The sequence below is a fragment of the Mytilus edulis genome, chromosome 1 (assembly GCF_963676685.1).
Source record: "Mytilus edulis chromosome 1, xbMytEdul2.2, whole genome shotgun sequence".
In the NCBI taxonomy this organism is placed as follows: Eukaryota; Metazoa; Mollusca; class Bivalvia; order Mytilida; family Mytilidae; genus Mytilus; species Mytilus edulis.
In genome coordinates this window covers 29,591,668-29,613,968 of record NC_092344.1, presented here as the reverse complement: position 1 = coordinate 29,613,968, position 22,301 = coordinate 29,591,668, and the positions used below count along the sequence as shown (strand labels likewise).

Here is a 22,301-nt window from a genome sequence, read left to right as displayed (position 1 = left end):
AACTAGACCAAATCACAAAAAAATATATTGTTGATGCCACCACCACTTTCCGCTGACACTGGAAACATCATACACATGTCTCACTTTTTGACTCTGTCAATGCTAAACAAAAGGCAGTATCCTTAAGGGGTCAATTGACTATTGTGTGATCATGTTGAATTATCTTACTTAGCTGAATATGTGTTCCCATTAAAACTTTCTCTATCTGTTATAGTATTTAAGAAATTAACCAAAAACAGTAAAATTTCATAAAGATAAAACTATTTCGGACAGTAACCCTGATTTCATAGCACATTGATTTTGACTTATACATCACCTAAACTCCTGTCACTTTTTCTCTAACTGCCAATGTTCTCTTAGATAAAAGCCAAAAACTGTATCTTACCCTTATGTTCTTTTTTAGCAATGGCGACCATGATCATTGACAAATCGAAACTTTGGATACAATTTATTAACAAGATACCCTAAGGAACATTCAGTTAAAGTTTGCAGGTATTTGGACCAATATTGTGACATAGTTTACAATTACGAAGACGGATGACATGCCAAGTGATGACATAAGCTCACATGGCCAAAATGAAATCAACCATTGGTAAATTTTACAGACACAATCAGGAGCTGGTCAACTGTTATGGAATATCAATTTCACAGATGATAGCTTATATGTTCCCAATGCTGTAACAAACCAGAAGCTCCACAGGGCACAGCTTTATAAGGCCGCAGAGGTCAAACCCTGATTGGTTGGGGCTAGTATAGACACAACATTCAAGCTGGATACAGCTCTGAATTTGGATTGTGATTAAATAGTTGACACAGCATAGGTTTCTGACACAGAATGAATGTGGTCTAATGAACTTAAAAATTTGTTTTTGCTTTTGAGCAATTCACTATGCTGTTGAATATTAATCCTTTCAAAAAAAAAAAAATATTTGAAGAAATTTTCTTTTTAATTTCTGAAATCTGAAATGAGAAAAATTTACCCCCCCCTCCCCCAATTATTTTTTCACCTCCCCCTTTCCCTTATTCCAAAAATTATCTCAATTCAAATTTCTAATGGAGTTTGCAACAATAACTACTCATTTAAATACATCATAAAAATTAAAATATAAAATGTCATACAGTCATGGTTAAAATTAATATTAATTAATAGTAACTTCTAAAAAAAAATATGGGGAATGTGTCCATAGGGACACAGATGATGCCCCCGCTAGCATATAACGTTATAAAGGGACATAACTCAAGAACTGTAAAAGTGAAGCTGCCAAAAATTGAACTTAAACTGAGTTTAGAGGTAATAAGCATTATATACAAATGTCATTAAATTCAGTTGAGACAAACTTAAGTTAAGAGATCAGAAACTAAAAAATTCTTCATTTTTTTTCATTTGTAAAGGGGCATAACCCTAGAATGGTAATCAAAGTGATTGTAATCACTGAATGGTAAAGACTGCTTTAATTTATCAGTTGGTAGTAAAGTGAATATTGCATTGTATATTGCATATAGCATTAATTTAAGTTGATTCAACTACTATTCTGGACAAAGAAAGATAACTCCAATTTTCAAAGAAGATTTCATAAAGCATTGGTTTTAGGTGATTCAACAACCATTCTGGACAAAGAAAGATAACTCCAATTTATTGTCTTGAAACTACAAAAATGCTTGTTTTTGGCCCCTTTTTGGCCCTTTGATCCAAGACTGTTTGCCCCATAAACCACAAAATATATCCAAACCTTCTTCTAATGGAATTTAACATTGTGGTACAATTTCAAAACAATTGAAATACTTATACCCAACTTTTTGTACTGACACTAGATAAATGCTTGTTTTGGGCCCCTTTGGGCCCCTAATTCCTAAACCATAGGAACCATAACCCAAAAAACCAATCCAAAGCTTTTTTTTGTGGTTATAAACATTGTGTTAAAATTTTATTGATTTCTATTTACTTATACTAAAGTTATTATCTGGAAACCATCCATCTTCGGACGACGCTGACGACGACGTAATACCAATATACGACTGCAAAATTTTTTGGGGTCGTATAAAAATCCACCTCCCCTTTTGCAGAATGTGACCTACCAAATTAGACTTATTACTGGTTTGTAATAACATGAGCAGCACAATAAGTTTGATTGAGTCTTAATTTTATACATGGCAAGTGTAAGGCATACATAGCAAGAGATAACCAGATGCTCCGCAGGGCGCAGCTTTATACGACCGCAGAGGTTGAACCCTGAACGGTTGGGGCAAGTATGGACACAACATTCAAGCTGGATTCAGCTCTAAATTTGGATTGTGATTAAATAGTTGACACAGCATAGGTTTTGGACACAGAATGAATGTGGTCTAATGAACTTAAAATAATTTTTTTGTCTGTGAGCAATCACTATGCTGTTGAATATTTATCCTCTCAAAAAAATGTTCGAAGAAATTTTCTTTTTATTTATGAAATCTGAAATGAGAAAAATTTAACACCCCCCCCCCCCCATTTTTTTTTCACATCCCCCTTTCCCTTTTTTCAAAACTGATCTCAATTCAAATTTCTAATGGAGTTTGAGAATAACTACTCATTTAAATACATCATAAAATATTAAAATGTAACAAAAAGTGCTTGTTATCACTGAATGGTAAAGATTGTTTTAATTTATCAGTTGGTAGTAAAAGTGAATATACATTGTGTATTATATAAAACAATGATTTAAGTTGATTCAACTACTATTCTGGACAAAGAAAGATAACTCCAATCAATTGAAAATTTCTTGCTATTGCACAATATTGTGCAATTAGATATTTCTTGCTATTGCGCAATACTGTGCAATTGAAAATTTCTTGCTATTGCACAATACTGTGCAATTGAAGATTTCTTGCTATTCCTGAATACTGTGCAATTGAAAATTTCTTTTAAATTTTTATTAAAATCAAACTTAGTTTAATTTTGGACCCTTTGGTATTTAATGAAGACCAATTTGAAAACGGGACTAAAAATTAAGAATCTACATACACAGTTTTCAAAATTTCTAAAGTTATAGTGCGAAAACCAAGAAAATGCTTATTTGGGCCCTTTTTGGTCCCTAATTCCTATAATTTTGGGACCAAAACTCCCAAAATCAATCCCAACCTTCCTTTTGTGGTTATAAACCTTGTGTTAAAATTTCATAGATTTCTATTCACTTTTACTAAAGTTAGAGTGCGAAAACTAAAAGTATTCAGACGACGACGCAAGATGACGACGACACCAACGTGATAGCAATATACGACGAAAAAATTAAAATTTTTGCGGTCGTATAAAAATTATATGAATTATTATACATATGATAGATCCTAATGTAAAAGTACCATAGGTACTTTGAACAAATTCATTGTTTACTGGATGGATTCCTTTGCAGATTTATTCACTTTTAAATTCAACCAATATCAATAGTTTTTAAATAAACAGTTTCTGTGTTTACAATTCAAGACATTGCAGTAATACTTTCATTCCTAAAAATATATCAATAAGTTGACTTCTTCCTTCTTTAGTTAAGATATTACACTGTGGGCTATAGCGAACAGTTGCATGTGCATTTTTGATATTTCCATTTTTAAGCTGCTCCGAGAATTGTCCACTGGTACGTAAAGATGTAACAGTAACCTGAAAAATAGTAACACATCATAACAGCATCTTCTTAAATCTTTGACAATACTAATAACAAGCAAGGTCAAAAGTTAATATTTTGTTTTGGAATGTCCCTACATTGAATCTCTACAATTATCACATTATCTGAGTATTAGTATTGTAAAGTAAACTTTGTCATGTGACAGATTATGCTGATAAATAGATGCTAACCCTGTCACACACTTACTCTGAATCCATCTACTAATCTTGGTTTTTTCCACATCCATGATAATCTGTTTTAAACCAAGACCTTTGAGTGTTCCGTAAGATTACTCAAGAATCATGCATCATCCATTGAAATAGTATGTTATTTAAATAATACTTTTAATTTCTCATGCAAGAATACTTCAACAGCAAGGGCCTCAGACGAGACATACTCAATCAATTAATATGATTCTTTCATCCATTCTCCTGAAGACATTAAGTGATTACTAATTTCTCATAAACACTGCTGACTTCAATTAAATTTTATAATTAGACTGTATGAAATAACATTAAGGATACCAATTTTACTGCACCAGATGTCAATGTCCACAAAAAATGTCTTTTCAATAATTGATGCTCAATTAAAACTAAGACCCATTGGTGTATTTCCACAGTTGTCTGCTCTATGGTCGGTTGTTGTCTCTTTAACACATTCCCCATTTCCATTCTCAATTTTATTTTAAGTTTGAAAATTCAAAACCTCTTACAATCAATGAAGACCTGATCAAACCAAAAAGGACTTCCAGTATAGCAATATCATGACTAGAAATCAAAGCTTGAGTATGAGAGGTATGTTAATGTTTACCAAGTTATGCTAGAGGTAAAAACATTTATTTATAGGTACCAATTTTACTGCACCAGATGAGCATTTCAACAATCACTGTCTCTTCTATGATGCTTGAGGTCAAATTATTTTAAAAACCCTCTAAGAGTGCAGTTTCTGATTGATTTGTTTTCTTGGGCAATAGTATAAAACCAATAGCTGTGGCTAACTAAGTTAGCCTTTTATAGTTTGGTCCATTTCAATCATTTGCTATTTATAATTTTTGCGTCAAAGTTAGTGGTCATCCAGTTAGTAGCTGCACTGTACAGGTTTTTTTTATTATATGTTTTCTTTACCATGTTTTACCAATATATTTTTTTCATTCTGTGTAGCATAAATAAAGTCAATGTTTTTTTCTTTAGAATTGATTCACATTTGGTCATACAAGGCCTTTTATAGACTTAAGTACTATATGAATGGATGTGTATTTCATATATGATTAGATTCAGCAAATATAATTAACTCATATTGCTGATGCATAATACTGTGCAATTGAAGATTTCTTGCTATTACCCAATACTCACAGTGTTATTGAAGATTTCTTCTTGGTACTTTTAAAAAAAATTGAAATTTCAAAAAAAATTAAGATAAACTGTTATCACAGAGATATGTCTCGCTCTTTGGTAATTTTGATACTGCAAATGTGGACATTAAAACAGAAATTACTTAACATGTTACATAAGTTGGGTAAATATTGAATCATGACTGAGGTACTTGGCTAATCAATCTTAATTTGAATGAGAAGTGCCAATGCTATTACAACTGCATACCAAATATCATTGACTTCTTATAAGTCATTCCCTTTAAACAAACCTAAAGAAAAACATTAACTTGTAAACTATGTTAAAGTTTCAAAGTCAATGAACAATGAAGAGGGGGTGGAAATATAGGATCTCCATGGAAACAATACTTACAAATGCCAATAAATTTGAATACCAAATACCATTGACTTAACATTAACATTTCATCTTAAACTGGTCTAATCACAAAAAAATAATACATATAAACTAAGCAAAAGTTATAAAGTCAATCATGTCAATCGACCATGACTGAAAGAATGGGGCCAAATGTTCTCCATGGAAATGAGATGTTCTAATGCTGATACAACTGAATACCAATTAACATTGGCAATACATGGCCTACCACTAATGGTTCCTCCTGAACAGACCTAATCACAAACTAATATATGTTACAATGTATCTAAGCAAAATTTTCAAAGTCAATAGACCATGACTTAGGGGGCGGAGCCAAATAATCTCCACGGAAATGAGATATGCCAATGCTTATACAACTGCATATTAAATATCATTGATCTACCACTAGTGGTTCGGTTCCCCATATACTGACCTAATCACAAACTAATACATGTATAAGAAGCAAAAGTTTCATAGTCAATAGACCATGATTGAGGGGGCATGGCCAAATAATCTCCATGGCAATGAGATGTGCCAATGTTAATACAACTGCATACCAAATATGATTGACCTACCACTTGTGGTTCACCATAAACTAGACCTAATCACAAACTAATACATTGTTGACGCCTCCATGTCACCGTCGTTGATGCTGAAAACAGCATACCTACAATGTATGTTTCGCTTTTTGACTCTTTCAAGCGAGACAAAAAATTGGAAAAAAATCTCCCCTAAATGTTTTGAGCCACTCCTTGGCTTAAATCGGTGTCTAAGATAATACCAACCTTTGTTCCTTGTACAATGAACCCAAATATACCATTGAAACCAAACACTGATGATGACAAGGCAGCTATCATTTCACCTGTATGTTGTCCCTGTATATTTGAACCAATATGACCAATGGTGGTTGAAGTTTTGTCGTCATCAGTTCTCCTTCTTTTTGATTTCGTACTTATATTTTCACAGCTGTCTTTCTCTTCCTTAACCAATATATAGCATGTATAATGACTTAACTTAAAATGATAATACATAAACTACTTCTCATATATATAAGAATATTGCCTCACATTTCAATACAACCATAATAGCAGGAAAATAAGCTGTGTATCATTAACAAAACTACCAACCTATATGTTATATTGTGGCAAAATTTTTGAAAAAATTATGGTTTTGAAGATATTGTTATATTCGACTCAATGGTATTTTGCACAATTCTTGAGTACACATAACTAGAGGCTCTAAAGAGCCTGTGTCGCTCACCTTGGTCTATGTGCATATTAAACAAAGGACACAAATGGATTCATGACAAAATTGTATTTTGGTGATGGTGATGTGTTTGAAGTTCTTACTTTACTGAACGATTTTGCTTCTTACAATTATATCTATAATGAACTTTGCCCATTAGTAACAGAGAACTATATTTGGTAAAAATTTACATATATTTACCAAATTAATGAAAATTGTTAAAAATTGACTATAAAGGGCAATAACTCCTGAAGGGGTCAATTGACCATTTAGGTCATGTTGACTTATTTGTAGATCTTACTTTGCTGAACATTATTGCTGTTTACAGTTTATCGCTATCTATAATAGTATTCAAGATAACCAAAAACGGCAAAATTTCTTTAAAAATTACCAATTGGAGGGCAGCAACCCAACAACCAGTTGTCCAATTCATCTGAAAAATTCAGGGCAGATAGATATTGACTTGATTAACAATTTAACTTCTTGTCAGATTTGCTCTAGATGCTTTGAATTCATAGTTATAAGCCAAAAACTGCATTTTACCCCTATGTTCTATTTTTAGCCGTGGCGGCCATCTTGGTTGAATGGCCAGGTCATCGGACACATTTTTCAAACTAGATACCCCAAAGATGATTGTGGCCTAGTAGTTTCAGTGGAGATTTTGTAAAAGATTACGTAGATTTATGAAAAATGGTTAAAGATTGACTATAAAGGGCAATAACTCCTAAAGGGGTCAACTGACCATTTTGGTCATGTTGACTTATTTGTAGATCTTACTTTGCTGAACATTATTGCTGTTTACAATTTATCTCTATCTATAATAATATTCAAGATAATAACCAAAAACAGCAAAATTTCCTCAAAATTACCAATTCAGGGGCAGCAACCCAACAACCGATTGACCGATTCATCTGAAAATTTCAGGGCAGATAGATCTTGACCTGATAAACATTTTTATCCCATGTCAGATTTCCTCAAAATGCTTTGGTTTTTGAGTTATAAGCCAAAAACTGCATTTTACCCCTATGTTCTATTTTTAGCGGTGGCAGCCATCTTGGTTGGTTGACCAGGTCACGCCACACATTTTTTAAACTAGATACCCCAAAGATGATTGTGGCCAAGTTTGGATTAATTTGGCCCAATAGTTTCAGAGGAGAAGATTTTTGTAAAAGATTACTTTAATTTATGAAAAATGGTTAAAATTGACTATAAAGGGCAATAACTCCTAAACGGGTCAACTGACCATTTTGGTCATGTTGACTTATTTGTAGATCTTACTTTGCTGAACATTATTGCTGTTTACAGTTTATCTCTATCTATAATAATATTCAAGATAATAACCAAAAACAGCAAAATTTCCTCAAAATTACCAATTCAGGGGCAGCAACCCAACAACCGATTGACTGATTCATTTGAAAATTTCAGGGCAGATAGATCTTGACCTGATAAACATTTTTATCCCGTCAGATTTCCTCAAAATGCTTTGGTTTTTGAGTTATAAGCCAAAAACTGCATTTTACCCCTTTGTTCTATTTTTAGCCGTGGTGGCCATCTTGGTTGGTTGACCAGGTCACGCCACACATTTTTTAAACTAGATACCCCAAAGATGATTGTGGCCAAGTTTGGATTAATTTGGCCCAGTAGTTTCAGAGGAGAAGATTTTTGTAAAAGATTACTTTAATTAACGAAAAATGGTTAAAAATTGACTATAAAGGGCAATAACTCCTAAACGGGTCAACTGACCATTTTGGTCATGTTGACTTATTTGTAGATCTTACTTTGCTGAACATTATTGCTGTTTACAGTTATCTCTATCTATAATAATATTCAAGATAATAACCAAAAACAGCAAAATTTCCTCAAAATTACCAATTCAGGGGCAGCAACCCAACAACCGATTGACCGATTCATCTGAAAATTTCAGGGCAGATAGATCTTGACCTGATAAACATTTTTACCCCATGTCAGATTTGCTCTAAATGCTTTGGTTTTTGAGTTATAAGCCAAAAACTGCATTTTACCCCTATGTTCTATTTTTAGCCGTGGCGGCCATCTTGGTTGGTTGACCGGGTCACCCCACACATTTTTTAAACTAGATACCCCAATGATGATTGTGGCCAAGTTTGGTTTGATTTGGCCCAGTAGTTTCAGAGGAGAAGATTTTTGTAAAAGTTAACGACGACGGACGACGACGACGGACGACGATGGACGACGGACGCCGGACGCCGGACGCCAAGTGATGAGAAAAGCTCACTTGGCCCTTCGGGCCAGGTGAGCTAAAAATAAGAAGATGTACTATATGATATATGTTTTCCACTGAGACAAATCTCCACAAGTGACCAAATGACACAGAAATTAACAAAGCTTATAGGTAATACTGTACGACTTTCAACTTTTTTTATTTCGATATTTGTCAGTTGCATCGTTTTATTTTTGTGATTCACAATTTCACAGGAGTCTTTGAATTTTTTTTTATAAAATGACTTTGAGAGACTACCATGGTGGTTTTTATCTTAAAAAAAGTTTTGAAAATCGACCAGAAATTAATTGTTGGTTCATTAATGTACATAAAGATTAAAGCTATATAAGATATTTAATGTACAATTGAACCTTTTCATTTGTTTGCTTGCAAAAATACAAAAAATAATAAACAGGGAAGAATTGTCTAATCAAACTGCAAGGATTATGGGTAATTAATCACACTTTTGATATTAATCTGTCATATTTGATTTTGTAAATTGTTTTGTTATAAATGCAGCCGTTAGCTTTCTCAATTACCGGTAAACTGTTTCATATTTTTAATGGCCAGACTCAGAGCCTTTTGCATTTGACTATATGGTGTGGGTTTTTTTTCTCATTGTTGAAGGCAGTATGCTATCATTTGCCTATAATTAATAACATCCATTTCATTTGAACTTGGTGAATACTAGTAGTATTCTCATTGGCAATCAGCATCTCCTTACTTTTATACAGAAGTTATATTCGTATTTCAATTCTAACAGTGAATAAAAACAAAATAAAACTGCTGTGAAAATTTCCCTTTTTACACCAAATAAAGCATATTTAACTTTTTGCTAAATTTGAACTTTCATATAACCTTAAACTAGAGGCTCTAAAGAGCCTGTGTCGCTCACCTTGGTCTATGTGCATATTTAACAAAGGACACAAATGGATTCATGACAAAATTGTATTTTGGTGATGGTGATGTGTTTGAAGTTCTTACTTTACTGAACATTCTTGCTTCTTACAATTATATCTATAATGAACTTTGCCCATTAGTAACAGAGAAAAATATTTGGTAAAAATTTACATAAATTTACCAAATTAATGAAAATTGTTAAAAATTGACTATAAAGGGCAATAACTCCTTAAGGGGTCAATTGACCATTTAGGTCATGTGGACTTATTTGTAGATCTTACTTTGATGAACATTATCGCTGTTTACAGTTTATCGCTATCTATAATAGTATTCAAGATAATAACCAAAAACAGCAAAATTTCTTTAAAAATTACCAATTGGAGGGCAGCAACCCAACAACAGGTTGTCCAATTCATTTGAATATTTCAGGGCAGATATATATTGACTTGATTAACAATTAAACTCCTTGTCAGATTTCCTCTAAATGATTTGGTTTCAGAGTTGTAAGCAAAAAACTACATTTTACCCCTGTTCTATTTTTAGCCGTGGTGGCCATCTTGGTTGGATGGCCAGGTCATCGGACACATTTTTCAAACAAGGTACCTCAAAGATGATTGTGGCCAAGTTTGAATTAATTTGGCCCAGTAGTTTCAGAGGAGAAGATTTTTGTAAAAGATAACTAAGATTTACGAAAAATGGTTAAAAATTGACTATAAAGGGCAATAACTCCTAAAGGGGTCAACTGGCCATTTCCGTCATGTTGACTTATTTGTAAATCTTACTTTGCTGAACATTATTGCTGTTTACAGTTTATCTCTATCTATAATAATATTCAAGATAATAACCAACTAGAGGCTCTAAAGAGCCTGTGTCGCTCACCTTGGTCTATGTGCATATTAAACAAAGGACACAAATGGATTCATGACAAAATTGTATTTTGGTGATGGTGATGTGTTTGAAGTTCTTACTTTACTGAACGATTTTGCTTCTTACAATTATATCTATAATGAACTTTGCCCATTAGTAACAGAGAACTATATTTGGTAAAAATTTACATATATTTACCAAATTAATGAAAATTGTTAAAAATTGACTATAAAGGGCAATAACTCCTAAAGGGGTCAACTGACCATTTTGGTCATGTTGACTTATTTGTCGATCTTACTTTGCTGAACATTATTGCTGTTTACAATTTATCTCTATCTATAATAATATTCAAGATAATAACCAAAAACAGCAAAATTTCCTCAAAATTACCAATTCAGGGGCAGCAACCCAACAACCGATTGACCAATTCATCTGAAAATTTCAGGGCAGATAGATCTTGACCTGATAAACATTTATATCCCTGTCAGATTTCCTCAAAATGCTTTGGTTTTTGAGTTATAAGCCAAAAACTGCATTTTACCCCTATGTTCTATTTTTAGCGGTGGCGGCCATCTTGGTTGGTTGACCAGGTCACGCCACACATTTTTTAAACTAGATACCCCAAAGATGATTGTGGCCAAGTTTGGATTAATTTGGCCCAGTAGTTTCAGAGGAGAAGATTTTTGTAAAAGATTAATTTAATTTATGAAAAATGGTTAAAATTGACTATAAAGGGCAATAACTCCTAAACGGGTCAACTGACCATTTTGGTCATGTTGACTTATTTGTAGATCTTACTTTGCTGAACATTATTGCTGTTTACAGTTTATCTCTATCTATAATAATATTCAAGATAATAACCAAAAACAGCAAAATTTCCTCAAAATTACCAATTCAGGGGCAGCAACCCAACAACCGATTGACTGATTCATCTGAAAATTTTAGGGCAGATAGATCTTGACCTGATAAACATTTTTATCCCGTCAGATTTCCTCAAAATGCTTTGGTTTTTGAGTTATAAGCCAAAAACTGCATTTTACCCCTTTGTTCTATTTTTAGCCGCGGCGGCCATCTTGGTTGGTTGACCAGGTCACGCCACACATTTTTTAAACTAGATACTTCAAAGATGATTGTGGCCAAGTTTGGATTAATTTGGCCCAGTAGTTTCAGAGGAGAAGATTTTTGTAAAAGATTACTTTAATTAACGAAAAATGGTTAAAAATTGACTATAAAGGGCAATAACTCCTAAACGGGTCAACTGACCATTTTGGTCATGTTGACTTATTTGTAGATCTTACTTTGCTGAACATTATTGCTGTTTACAGTTTATCTCTATCTATAATAATATTCAAGATAATAACAAAAAACAGCAAAATTTCCTCAAAATTACCAATTCAGGGGCAGCAACCCAACAACCGATTGACCGATTCATCTGAAAATTTCAGGGCAGATAGATCTTGACCTGATAAACATTTTTACCCCATGTCAGATTTGCTTTAAATGCTTTGGTTTTTGAGTTATAAGCCAAAAACTGCATTTTACCCCTATGTTCTATTTTTAGCCGTGGCGGCCATCTTGGTTGGTTGACCGGGTCACGCCACACATTTTTTAAACTAGATACCCCAATGATGATTGTGGCCAAGTTTGGTTTGATTTGGCCCAGTAGTTTCAGAGGAGAAGATTTTTGTAAAAGTTAACGACGACGGACGACGACGACGACGGACGACGGACGACGGACGACGGACGACGACGGACGACGGACGCCAAGTGATGAGAAAAGCTCACTTGGCCCTTCGGGCCAGGTGAGCTAAAAACGGCAAAATTTCCTCAAAATTACCAATTCAGGGGCAGCAACCCAACATCAGGTTGGCCGATTCATCTGAAAATTTCAGGGCAGATAGATCTTGACCTGATAAACATTTTTACCCCACATCAGATTTGCTCTAAATGCTTTGGTTTTTGAGTTATAAGCCAAAAACTGCATTTTACCCCTATGTTCTATTTTTAGCCGTGGTGGCCATCTTGGTTGGTTGACCGGGTCACGCCACACATTTTTTAAACTAGATACCCCAAAGATGATTGTGGCCAAGTTTGGATTAATTTGGCCCAGTAGTTTCAGAGGAGAAGATCTTTGTAAAAGATTACTTAGATTTATGAAAAATGGTTAAAAATTGACTATAAAGGGCAATAACTCCTAAAGGGGTCAACTGACCATTTCGGTCATGTTGACTTACTTGTAAATCTAACTTTGCCAAACATTATTGCTGTTTACAGCTTATCTCTATCTATAATAATATTCAAGATAATAACCAAAAACAGCAAAATTTCCTCAAAATGACCAATTCAGGGGCAGCAACCCAACAACGGGTTGACCGATTCATCTGAAAATTTCAGGGCAGATAGATCTTGACCTGATAAACATATTTACCCCATGTCAGATTTGCTCTAAAGGCTTTGGTTTTTGAGTTATAAGCCAAAAACTGCATTTTACCCCTATGTTCTATTTTTAGCCGTGGCGGCCATCTTGGTTGGTTGACCGGGTCACGCCACACATTTTTTAAACTAGATACCCCAATGATGATTTTGGTCAAGTTTGGTTAAATTTGGCCCAGTAGTTTCAGAGGAGAAGATTTTTGTAAAAGTTAACGACGACGGACGACGGACGACGACGGACGACGGACGACGGACGACGACGACGGACGACGGACGCAAAGTGATGGGAATAGCTCACTTGGCCCTTCAGGCCAGGTGAGCTAAAAACTTGCCTGATGGACTACACATATATCCTTATCAGCAAGAATCACATATACATATATATATTTCAAGATAACAAAATATTTAATGGTAATGAAAATCAGGATATTTAGACAATATCGAATATACGTATAGTGTCTTGAAATATGATTTTTTTTTGTATGAGGCTTAGAAACGGGGGAAATGCAAGGTTTTACCGAGCATTTCCCCTGTTTCATGCCGAATACAAATAAATTTTATATTTTAAGACACTATACGTATATTGTCTTTATTATTATACTGAAATCGATAAAAAAATAAACCAGATGCTCCGCAGAGCGCAGCTTTATACGACCGCAGAGGTTGAACCCTGAACGGTTGGGGCAAGTATGGACACAACATTCAAGCTGGATTCAGCTCTAAATTTGGATTGTGATTAAATAGTTGACACAGCATAGGTTTCTGACACAGAATGAATGTGGTCTAATGAACTTAAAATATTTTTTTTGCCTTTGAGCAATTCACTATGCTGTTGAATATTAATCCTCTCAAAAAAATGTTTGAAGAAATTTTCTTTTTATTTATGAAATCTGAAATGAGAAAAATTTAACCCCCCACCCCATTTGTTTTCACATCCCCCTTTCCCTTTTTCCAAAACTGATCTCAATTCAAATTTCTAATGGAGTTTGCAACAATAACTACTCATTTAAATACATCATAAAATATTAAAATGTAAAATAAAGTGCTTGTTATCACTGAATGGTAAAGATTGTTTTAATTTATCAGTTGGTAGAAAAAGTGAATATACATTGTATATTGTATAAAACAATGATTTAAGTTGATTCAACTACTATTCTGGACAAAGAAAGATAACTCCAATTGAAATATTAATTATATATCTGTATTGTATAAAACAAAGATTTAAGTTGATTCAACTACTATTCTGGACAAAGAAAGATAACTCCAATTGAAATTGCAATTAGATATTTCTTGCTATTGCGCAATACTGAGTAATTGAAAATATTTGCTATTGCACAATACTGTGCAATTGAAGATTTCTTGCTATTGCGCAATACTGTGCAATTGAAAATTTCTTGCTATTGCACAATACTGTGCAATTGAAGATTTCTTGCTATTGGTGAATACTGTGCAATTGAAAATTTCTTGCTATTGCACAAAATTAATATAATAATTTTGGATCCTGATTTGAACCAACTTGAAAACTGGGCCCATAATCAAAAACCTAAGTACATGTTTAGATTCAGCATATCAAAAAAGCCCAAGAATTCAATTTTTGTTAAAATCAAACTTAGTTTAATTTTGGACCCTTTGGACTTTAATGTAGACCAATTTGATAACAGGACCAAAAATTAAGAATCGACATACACAGTTAGATTTGGCATATCAAAGAACCCCAATTATTCAATTTTTGATGAAATCAAACAAAGTTTAATTTTGGACCCCGATTTGGACCAACTTGAAAACTGGGCCAATAATAAAAAATCTGAGTACATTTTTAGATTCAGCATATCAAAGAACCCCAAGGAATCAATTTTTGTTAAAATCAAACTAAGTTTAATTTTGGACCCTTTGGACCTTAATGTAGACCAATTTGAAAGCAGGACCAAAAATTAAGAATCTACATACACAGTTAGATTCGGCATATCAAAGAACCCCAATTATTCAATTTTTGATGAAATCAAACAAAGTTCAATTTTGGACCCTTTGGGCCCCTTATGCCTAAACTGTTAGGACCAAAACTCCCAAAATCAAACCCAACCTTCCCTTTATGGTCATAAACCTTGTGTTTAAATTTCATAGATTTCTATTTACTTATACTAAAGTTATTGTGCGAAAACCAAGAGTAATGCTTATTTGGGCCCTTTTTTGGCCCCTAATTCCTAAACTGTAGGAACCAAAACTCCCAAAATCAATCCCAACCTTCCTTTTGTGGTCATAAACCTTGTGTCAAAATTTCATAGTTAGAGTGCGAAAACTAAAAGTATTCGGACGACAACGACGACGACGCCAACATGATAGCAATATACGACGAAAAATTAAAACTTTTGCGGTCGTATAAAAATAACAAAAATATGTAACAAAATATTGTTTAAAAAAAGTGTTTGGAATTTCCCTCTTGGGGTACCATTTTGGGGTATTTCCCTATGAGCATAGTTCAGGCGGTAAGACATTGACATTTTAAGGAATTAGAAAGGGGAAAGGAACTTAATTAATAAGATTCAATAAACATGGTTATATATTACCAATTTGAAGACATAACAAGTTTAAATTCATAAAAGTTTGACCATTGTTACTACACGTTGTCATGGTTGTGACGTGACTTTGTTGATGAAATACAGTAGTTCTGGTAAGTAGGCGGGGTTTATAGGTTAGTTGAGGTCATTGATGTATAAAGCTAACGTTTATACGTATAGCTTTATCTGTATAGTAAAATAGCTGATTGCAGTATAAAACACCATTACTATCTTTGAATGCTGTAATTGAAGCTTGTTTTAACATCATATCATGCTAGAAAGGGGGGATCGGTTGATTAGTAGGAATTTAATTTATAAAGACAGCTCTGTAAAGAATGATTCAAGACAAGAATGGTAAACTGGTCTAGTACATTCAGAAAATTCATACAAACAGGTGTCATCTTATTTCAAAATATAGGTCACAATGATCCAGATAATATAAAATCCAAAAGATTACCTCAACATGAACCACTGCTATTACTTTCTCAGTAAACTGAAGGACATCTGTTGGGAAAAATTTACATATCACTGCATCAGGTTCTGATCTAATAGTTTTGGTTCCAACAGTCATGTTGTATGCTTGGAAATTATTATCATCACTGTAAATAAATATTCTGTAATCATACTATTGATGCATAACACAGATTTAAAACTAGAATGATACAATAAGAAGTACAGATTTACTTTTGTTAGAAAAAACAGATTTGTTAATCTATATTTCAAATTCATGTACTTCATGTTTCAATTTGAGATAAATATCTTCAATTTTTGCATGCAAATTTTGATATATATATATATAAAAGTTATAATAATTTATTTGGTTCATTGTGCATACATCCTTTTATACAATAGCATTTCAAGTTCTTCAATGTCAGAAACCTTCCTGTTAGAGCATGATTCAAGTTTGTTTTTTTTTAAAGTTTTTTTAAGATTATTCATTCCTTAAAATCTTACATTTGTAGATAATAAATGTTAAACATGCTCATACCATAGAAAATCATACAATAAAGCTGCGTTTACATGGTACAATTTTCCTTCTTTTTTTTTTTTTTTATCAATAATGTCATTTCCACAAAAATTACACCTTCAGGTAGAACACTAAAATAGCCTAGGATGTCAATATTTGGTTAATCGAATGGATTATTGCTATGAATAACTTATTAACTTCAACTTACATTATAATTAGTTCAAAAATCTGTACAAAGGATAAGAAAAGATCCCGGAACATTTTGTTTGTTAAGTCCATTTTTTTCCTGTTGTTGGTCATAATTAATAACTGATCAGAAAAGCTCTTTAGTCTGTAAAATATTCTAAAAAAGATCAAAATAAAATGATACATTCTTCGTTGTTCTTTAGACAATCAATGATTTCATAACAGAACAAAATGGTGCATTATCTAAGTTAATAAACAGCTGCACCATGAGTGTTATTAAAGAATAAACAGCAATAACTTCTAAATGTCATATCAGTAAATTTATAAAAAACTATAGGAATATTATCTTAATAGATATGAATCAGTCACCAAAGTTTAATGAAAAGTGTTAAAAGCACTTTGGGGATGTCTGAAAACTTGAAAATCTTATGTCTTTCTGTAACACCACTGTCTTTAATAGTTTAGGTGGGGGATTCAGTGCTCACACCTTGTATTGTCAAACTATGTCCCATTCTTTATGTGCCTGTCCAAAGACAGAAGCCTGTAATTAAGAGGTTGTCAGGTAACTATCTGTCTGTAATATTTGTCCCTTGTTTAATGATTTTAGCATACACCTTTTGACTTACATTTAGATGTAGCTCATTGTTGAAAGTTTATCTATGACCTTCAGTTGCTTACATTGACATTCGGTTGTCTCTGGTGTACAGTTGACTCATTGACAATCATACCACATCTTACATTGACATTCGGTTGTCTCTGGTGTACAGTTGACTCATTGACAATCATACCACATCTCCTTATTTCTATACATGTAATTATATTTTTACCTTTAGCGGCATAGAAATAAAATAAATATATCATAAATCTGATTTATTGAAATGAGCATTGCAAATTGCAATTAGTGTTTTTGGTACTCTTTATCTACTTATGATTGTCCACTCAATCCTACTTTACCCAAAACTAGTCTTCTTAATTCTTATTAAACCAAGATTGACCTAATCAGCCTTATTACTCCCATGATTGGTCAATTAATCCTTATTGCATATTTAATCCTTATAACACTCTGAAGCTTGTAGATTCAACTCTTTAAATTTGATGTCAGAGACACAAATAAGTCATATCATGTTAAGACTTCTCAATAAGGTTGAAGCCTCAATCCTACTCATTCATGGTGATAGCATTCAAAAATCATTCACTATTCATATAGTGCACTTTTATTTAGTTATAACTAAGTAAATTGTCAAGTAAATGTGTATCCTTCATTCTTATTTTATATGTTCATGTACATGTATAATGTAAACAAGAAAAGAATTTACATTGCGATATATGTATATTGGAAAGTAAATCATGTAAGTTTCAAATCTCCCAATTAACATGATTAATTGCTACATGTACAATGTAACTGTTTGCATCTGAATTGGACACTTCTTTTAACGAATAACTGTAAAGTGTAAATGTGTCAAGGATCTACTAAATTTTTCAGCTAGCAAAATGTTGAAATCCAATTTTTTCCTGGTCAAATTTGTTTCAAAGGTTATCATGATATCAAATGATACAGAATACAAAGCACCTCAATCATTGTCAATACCAGCATGACCAGGGTCTCATAATTTATTAAAGTAAAATGAGGATAAATAAATATCTTTTTTCAAATTTTTCCAAGGCTGTTCCCTCCCCAAATCAAATAGCATTCCATTAAATACATTTGTACATGATATATATGCAGACCAGTTTTAATTATATAAATGACCAACAATTCTTTAAAAGAAAAAACTATCTGGTGCAAATGTACATGTCATGTGGCAAATATTTCACTCACATTCAGGACATAATAAAATTAACTATAATTCCAATATGCCTCTATACAAAATGGTATATTCACAATTTACCTCATAGTTCAGATGTTTTTATATGCCTTGTTGCCCAACTGCCTAACAAGAGTAACATTACAATTTTGTACATGTACATGTAGGTGAGTTGGTCAGGGAGGTATTGCAGTTGGGCAAGTTGTATTGCTTCAGCTGTCTATATACACAGTCGCCTGAAGATTTCATAATTATAGCGAAAAAATGGGGGAAATAAAATATTTTTAGTAGTATTATCATGATTATATAGAATAATAAATATTTTTAGTAGTATTATCTAGAATAATCTATTATTCTATATAATACTACTAAAACTAAAAATATTTATTATTCTATATAATACTACTAAAAATATTTTATTACCCCCATTTTTTCGCTATAATTATGAAATCTTCAGGCGACTGTGCTACATGTACAAAATGTATATACATGTATCAGGCTTAAATTAAAATATTGTTTGTTTGCCCTTTACCGACCGTCCCTACAAATTCGTTCCGCCTGAAAATCTTTTATTTGTATTTACCTGCAAGATTTTATTTTATTTGGTTTTTCCGTTCCTACAAATAATCTTATATTTGTATTTCCCGCTCAAAACTTTTTTACCGGAATCCTCGGGTTTTATCTTTCCCGGATAAGGTCTAGTCCGTTTGGTATCAAGTGAGCGTTTGACATGAACACTTGCATTTAGAGTTTCAAAGCATTTGTTAGAAATCATGATATATGACGAACGTTACTCTGTGTCTTTATACTTGAAGAGTAGGGTTCATTAAAAAAAAGTTTGTCCAATACAAAATTATCAACGTGTGTACAAAATATTTTGTAAACGGACGTTGTATCCTATGTAGGAATGGCCTTTGGTGATCGGTGGATCAGGATGATTATGTTAACGATGCCTTCAACAAGCATTGATATATTATTATATCTGACATAAACCAAAGGTCTGTAAAGTGAAGAATATTTGGCAGTAAAATCGCCAAGTTTTTCTATACAAATCATTTATAAATGCGATGAAAAATACGTGACAATTTAGTTTCAAGTCTTGTATCATTTTTATTGGAAACCCAGGCATACAAGAACATTTAAACACGCTAGGGACTGTTTCTACTAGTAATGTATGTCTGCCTGGACATATTTTACCAGGACAAAGTTATCTCTAACAGAAAACCTTTAGGTCGAGGTAAGCGTACAATGAACGTAGGACAGAATATTAGTGTAAGTTAAAACTCTCAAAGGTTCCAGGCATATTTATGTTGAAAATATGCCGCACAGCCCTATATTTTGATATTTGAAAACAAAATAGTAGTGCATATATATGAATTAATTTCACATTCTACATGATATTTTTTTCTTCAAAACTTCCTGGAACTTTATACTAGTCTAATAGTCCCAGAAATGTATTAGCAAAAACATACTTAACTCTTTCGCGGCGAGTGTATCCTTGAGGATACACAATGCGCAGGGCGGATGTATCCTTGAGGATACACGATGCGCAGGGCGAGTGTATCCCTCAGGATACATAAATATTGTCCCAATAAAAGCTGCAATTTTACGCTATTTTGCCGTTCTTTACAGTTGAAATCAATGTTTCAATTAAAATCTACGATATCTGAGGGTATTATTTCAGTTCTTCAACAGCATTAAAAACATCGTGAAAGGTAAATAAATCATCGTATCATGATCTATCACTTTGAAAACGAGTAGTCGTTCGTCGATTGACAGAGTTGTCTTTTCATCAATACAAATGGCGGTCGGAAACGAAAAGTCAAACGGTTAATTTAGGAGAGATAAAAAGCTTCGGTTTTGCTATAAACGATGTGTAAATGACAAAAAACGAGTGATAAGATAAATAAGAAGACTCGGTTATAATGATTTGCTGAATTATATCCGTTTAAACACATTTTTAACGTAAAAAAGTACATCCGAATGTCGACATTTTGGCAACATTGAGCTAAAAAGGTAACAAAAATCGATCTTTCAAGCACTGTAAAGACATTTTTTTTTGTTTTAATTTTAATTCACAAGGAAAATCTTTTCTCGAGTTACAGCACGTTTTTCAATTTGCAACTTTTCTTGAAGCACCGGTCACGAAATTAATTCAGGCTGGGGAATCTGAGCGTGCAAATTTGCCTCGGCCACAGAAACCCGCGGAAAAAATAAAATCAGTAGTGAAAGTGTTAAACAAAAGCAATACAGACAAAAATGACGTCATGCAGATTATGTATCTATAAAATAAAATATTATACCTACCTGCCTACCCATGACAAAAAATGTACCGAGCTCAGTTATTTTTTGGGAAAGAAAAATAAAATATTTTACCTACCTACCTACCCTGTTTCAAAACATAGGGTCGGAAAAGGGCAAACAAACAATATTTTAATTTAGGCCTCATCATACATATCTAATTGACTATATTTAATATGAAACATTCATGTACATCTACATTTACTACATTGTCATGATTGTTCTTACTTTTGACAAGTGGTTTCCTTAGTTTTATAAGTTTTGTCATTCTCTTCACAACAATTTTGCAACCAACTTCTGTCAGGACTGTATTTTGATTCCATTGTATATTCAGCAAATGATTTTGTTTCAATATCTTTATTGAATCTATATAAGCCTGCCACATCCACATCTTCCATATCTTCACAATTAACAGGTAACATTTCATTTAGTGTAAATTTAAAGCACTCTTTTTTATTTTTCAAATGCAAATCGTTACTTTTACAAAGAGGAAAGTGTTTCTTTAAGTAGTGAGTGATAACTTGTTTATCCCCTTTGAAAAACTCTCTAAAACCCATTACAAATACGTCATCTGGTGAGATTTCTAAAAAAGTCTCTATATTTAGAAGAGTAAGTTCTTTTTCGTTTGTCCACGAACTTGTACTTTTGCCAAGATAAAAACTTTCGTTAGAACTAGAAGGTGTGTTGTTACTTGGCGAAGATATACATGTATTCAGAGAAGCCATATTAGCATACACTCGCGTTACTGTTTTAAAAATAAAACTCCTTTTCTCCTAGTTATTTTGAAGTGCTTTGTTGCTGTCACTTTGATGAGCCGATCTTCATGCTGTTATCACAACTGTATTTTGGTCTATTTTTTTCGTTCGTAAATTTTCAGGGTAATATAAGTAGAGGGGAAAACAACGTAGAGATGATTACCAGATGTTTCGCATATCTCTCCATCCTAGGAGCACAATCTTGAAATCTGCGAATCTGTAAGACACACCCTCTAAATCAGAAAAACAAATGTATCTACTGGCTATTGATCACTATCTGGTGCACTTTTCTGCATTCAGTCAACTTAAAACTATTGTCTAATCGGTTGTCAGGTGGAATTTTCGAAAATTCAACAACATTTAAAAAAAATTTAATTAAATATTTCGTGGAAGGGCAGACTAAAAAATTTCAGAGGTTGAAGACTAATAACCCTAGATAACACACACAAAAAAAAATGTCTTTTTTTTTTAAGTTATGCACTTTTAAGATCCAGTTGTAAATTCTGTCAAGTACTTTTAGTACTGTTGAACAAATTGGCATTGTCTGCGCGTACCCGCATGCGGGTATGAATAGTAATGAATAGGCAAATGTATATAGTTTTATCACAATTTATTTTTTCAAATGTAAATACATGTACGTTATGTTGATTTTTTTATTTTTTTATTTTTGATTT

General features: G+C 32.9%; 1 protein-coding gene across 1 annotated transcript; it reads right to left on the bottom strand.

Annotated features, from left to right (window-relative positions):
- Window positions 1–2,124: 2,124 nt before the first annotated feature.
- On the bottom strand, window positions 2,125–21,777 carry LOC139511426 (uncharacterized). Its single transcript, XM_071298153.1, has 5 exons — window positions 21,101–21,777; window positions 16,789–16,923; window positions 16,071–16,212; window positions 6,160–6,354; window positions 2,125–3,628 (listed from the first exon to the last, which is right to left on the bottom strand). The coding sequence occupies exons 1-5, from the start codon at window positions 21,595–21,597 to the stop codon at window positions 3,443–3,445; spliced, it is 1,155 nt and encodes a 384-aa protein (XP_071154254.1). The 5' UTR covers window positions 21,598–21,777; the 3' UTR covers window positions 2,125–3,442.
- Between the last annotated feature and the right edge of the window lie 524 nt (window positions 21,778–22,301).

Bases quoted from the DNA above. Each gene is read 5' to 3' on its own strand.
- LOC139511426 (XM_071298153.1), bottom strand. From the start codon at position 21,597: ATGGCTTCTCTGAATACATGTATATCTTCGCCAAGTAACAACACACCT. The intron at 16,924-21,100 runs GTAAGAACAATC...GATCTTTTTTAG, and splicing joins AAGGAAACCACTTGTCAAAA to AATATTTTACAGACTAAAGA. The intron at 3,629-6,159 runs GTTGGTATTATC...ACTATTTTTCAG, and splicing joins TCATTGTACAAGGAACAAAG to GTTACTGTTACATCTTTACG.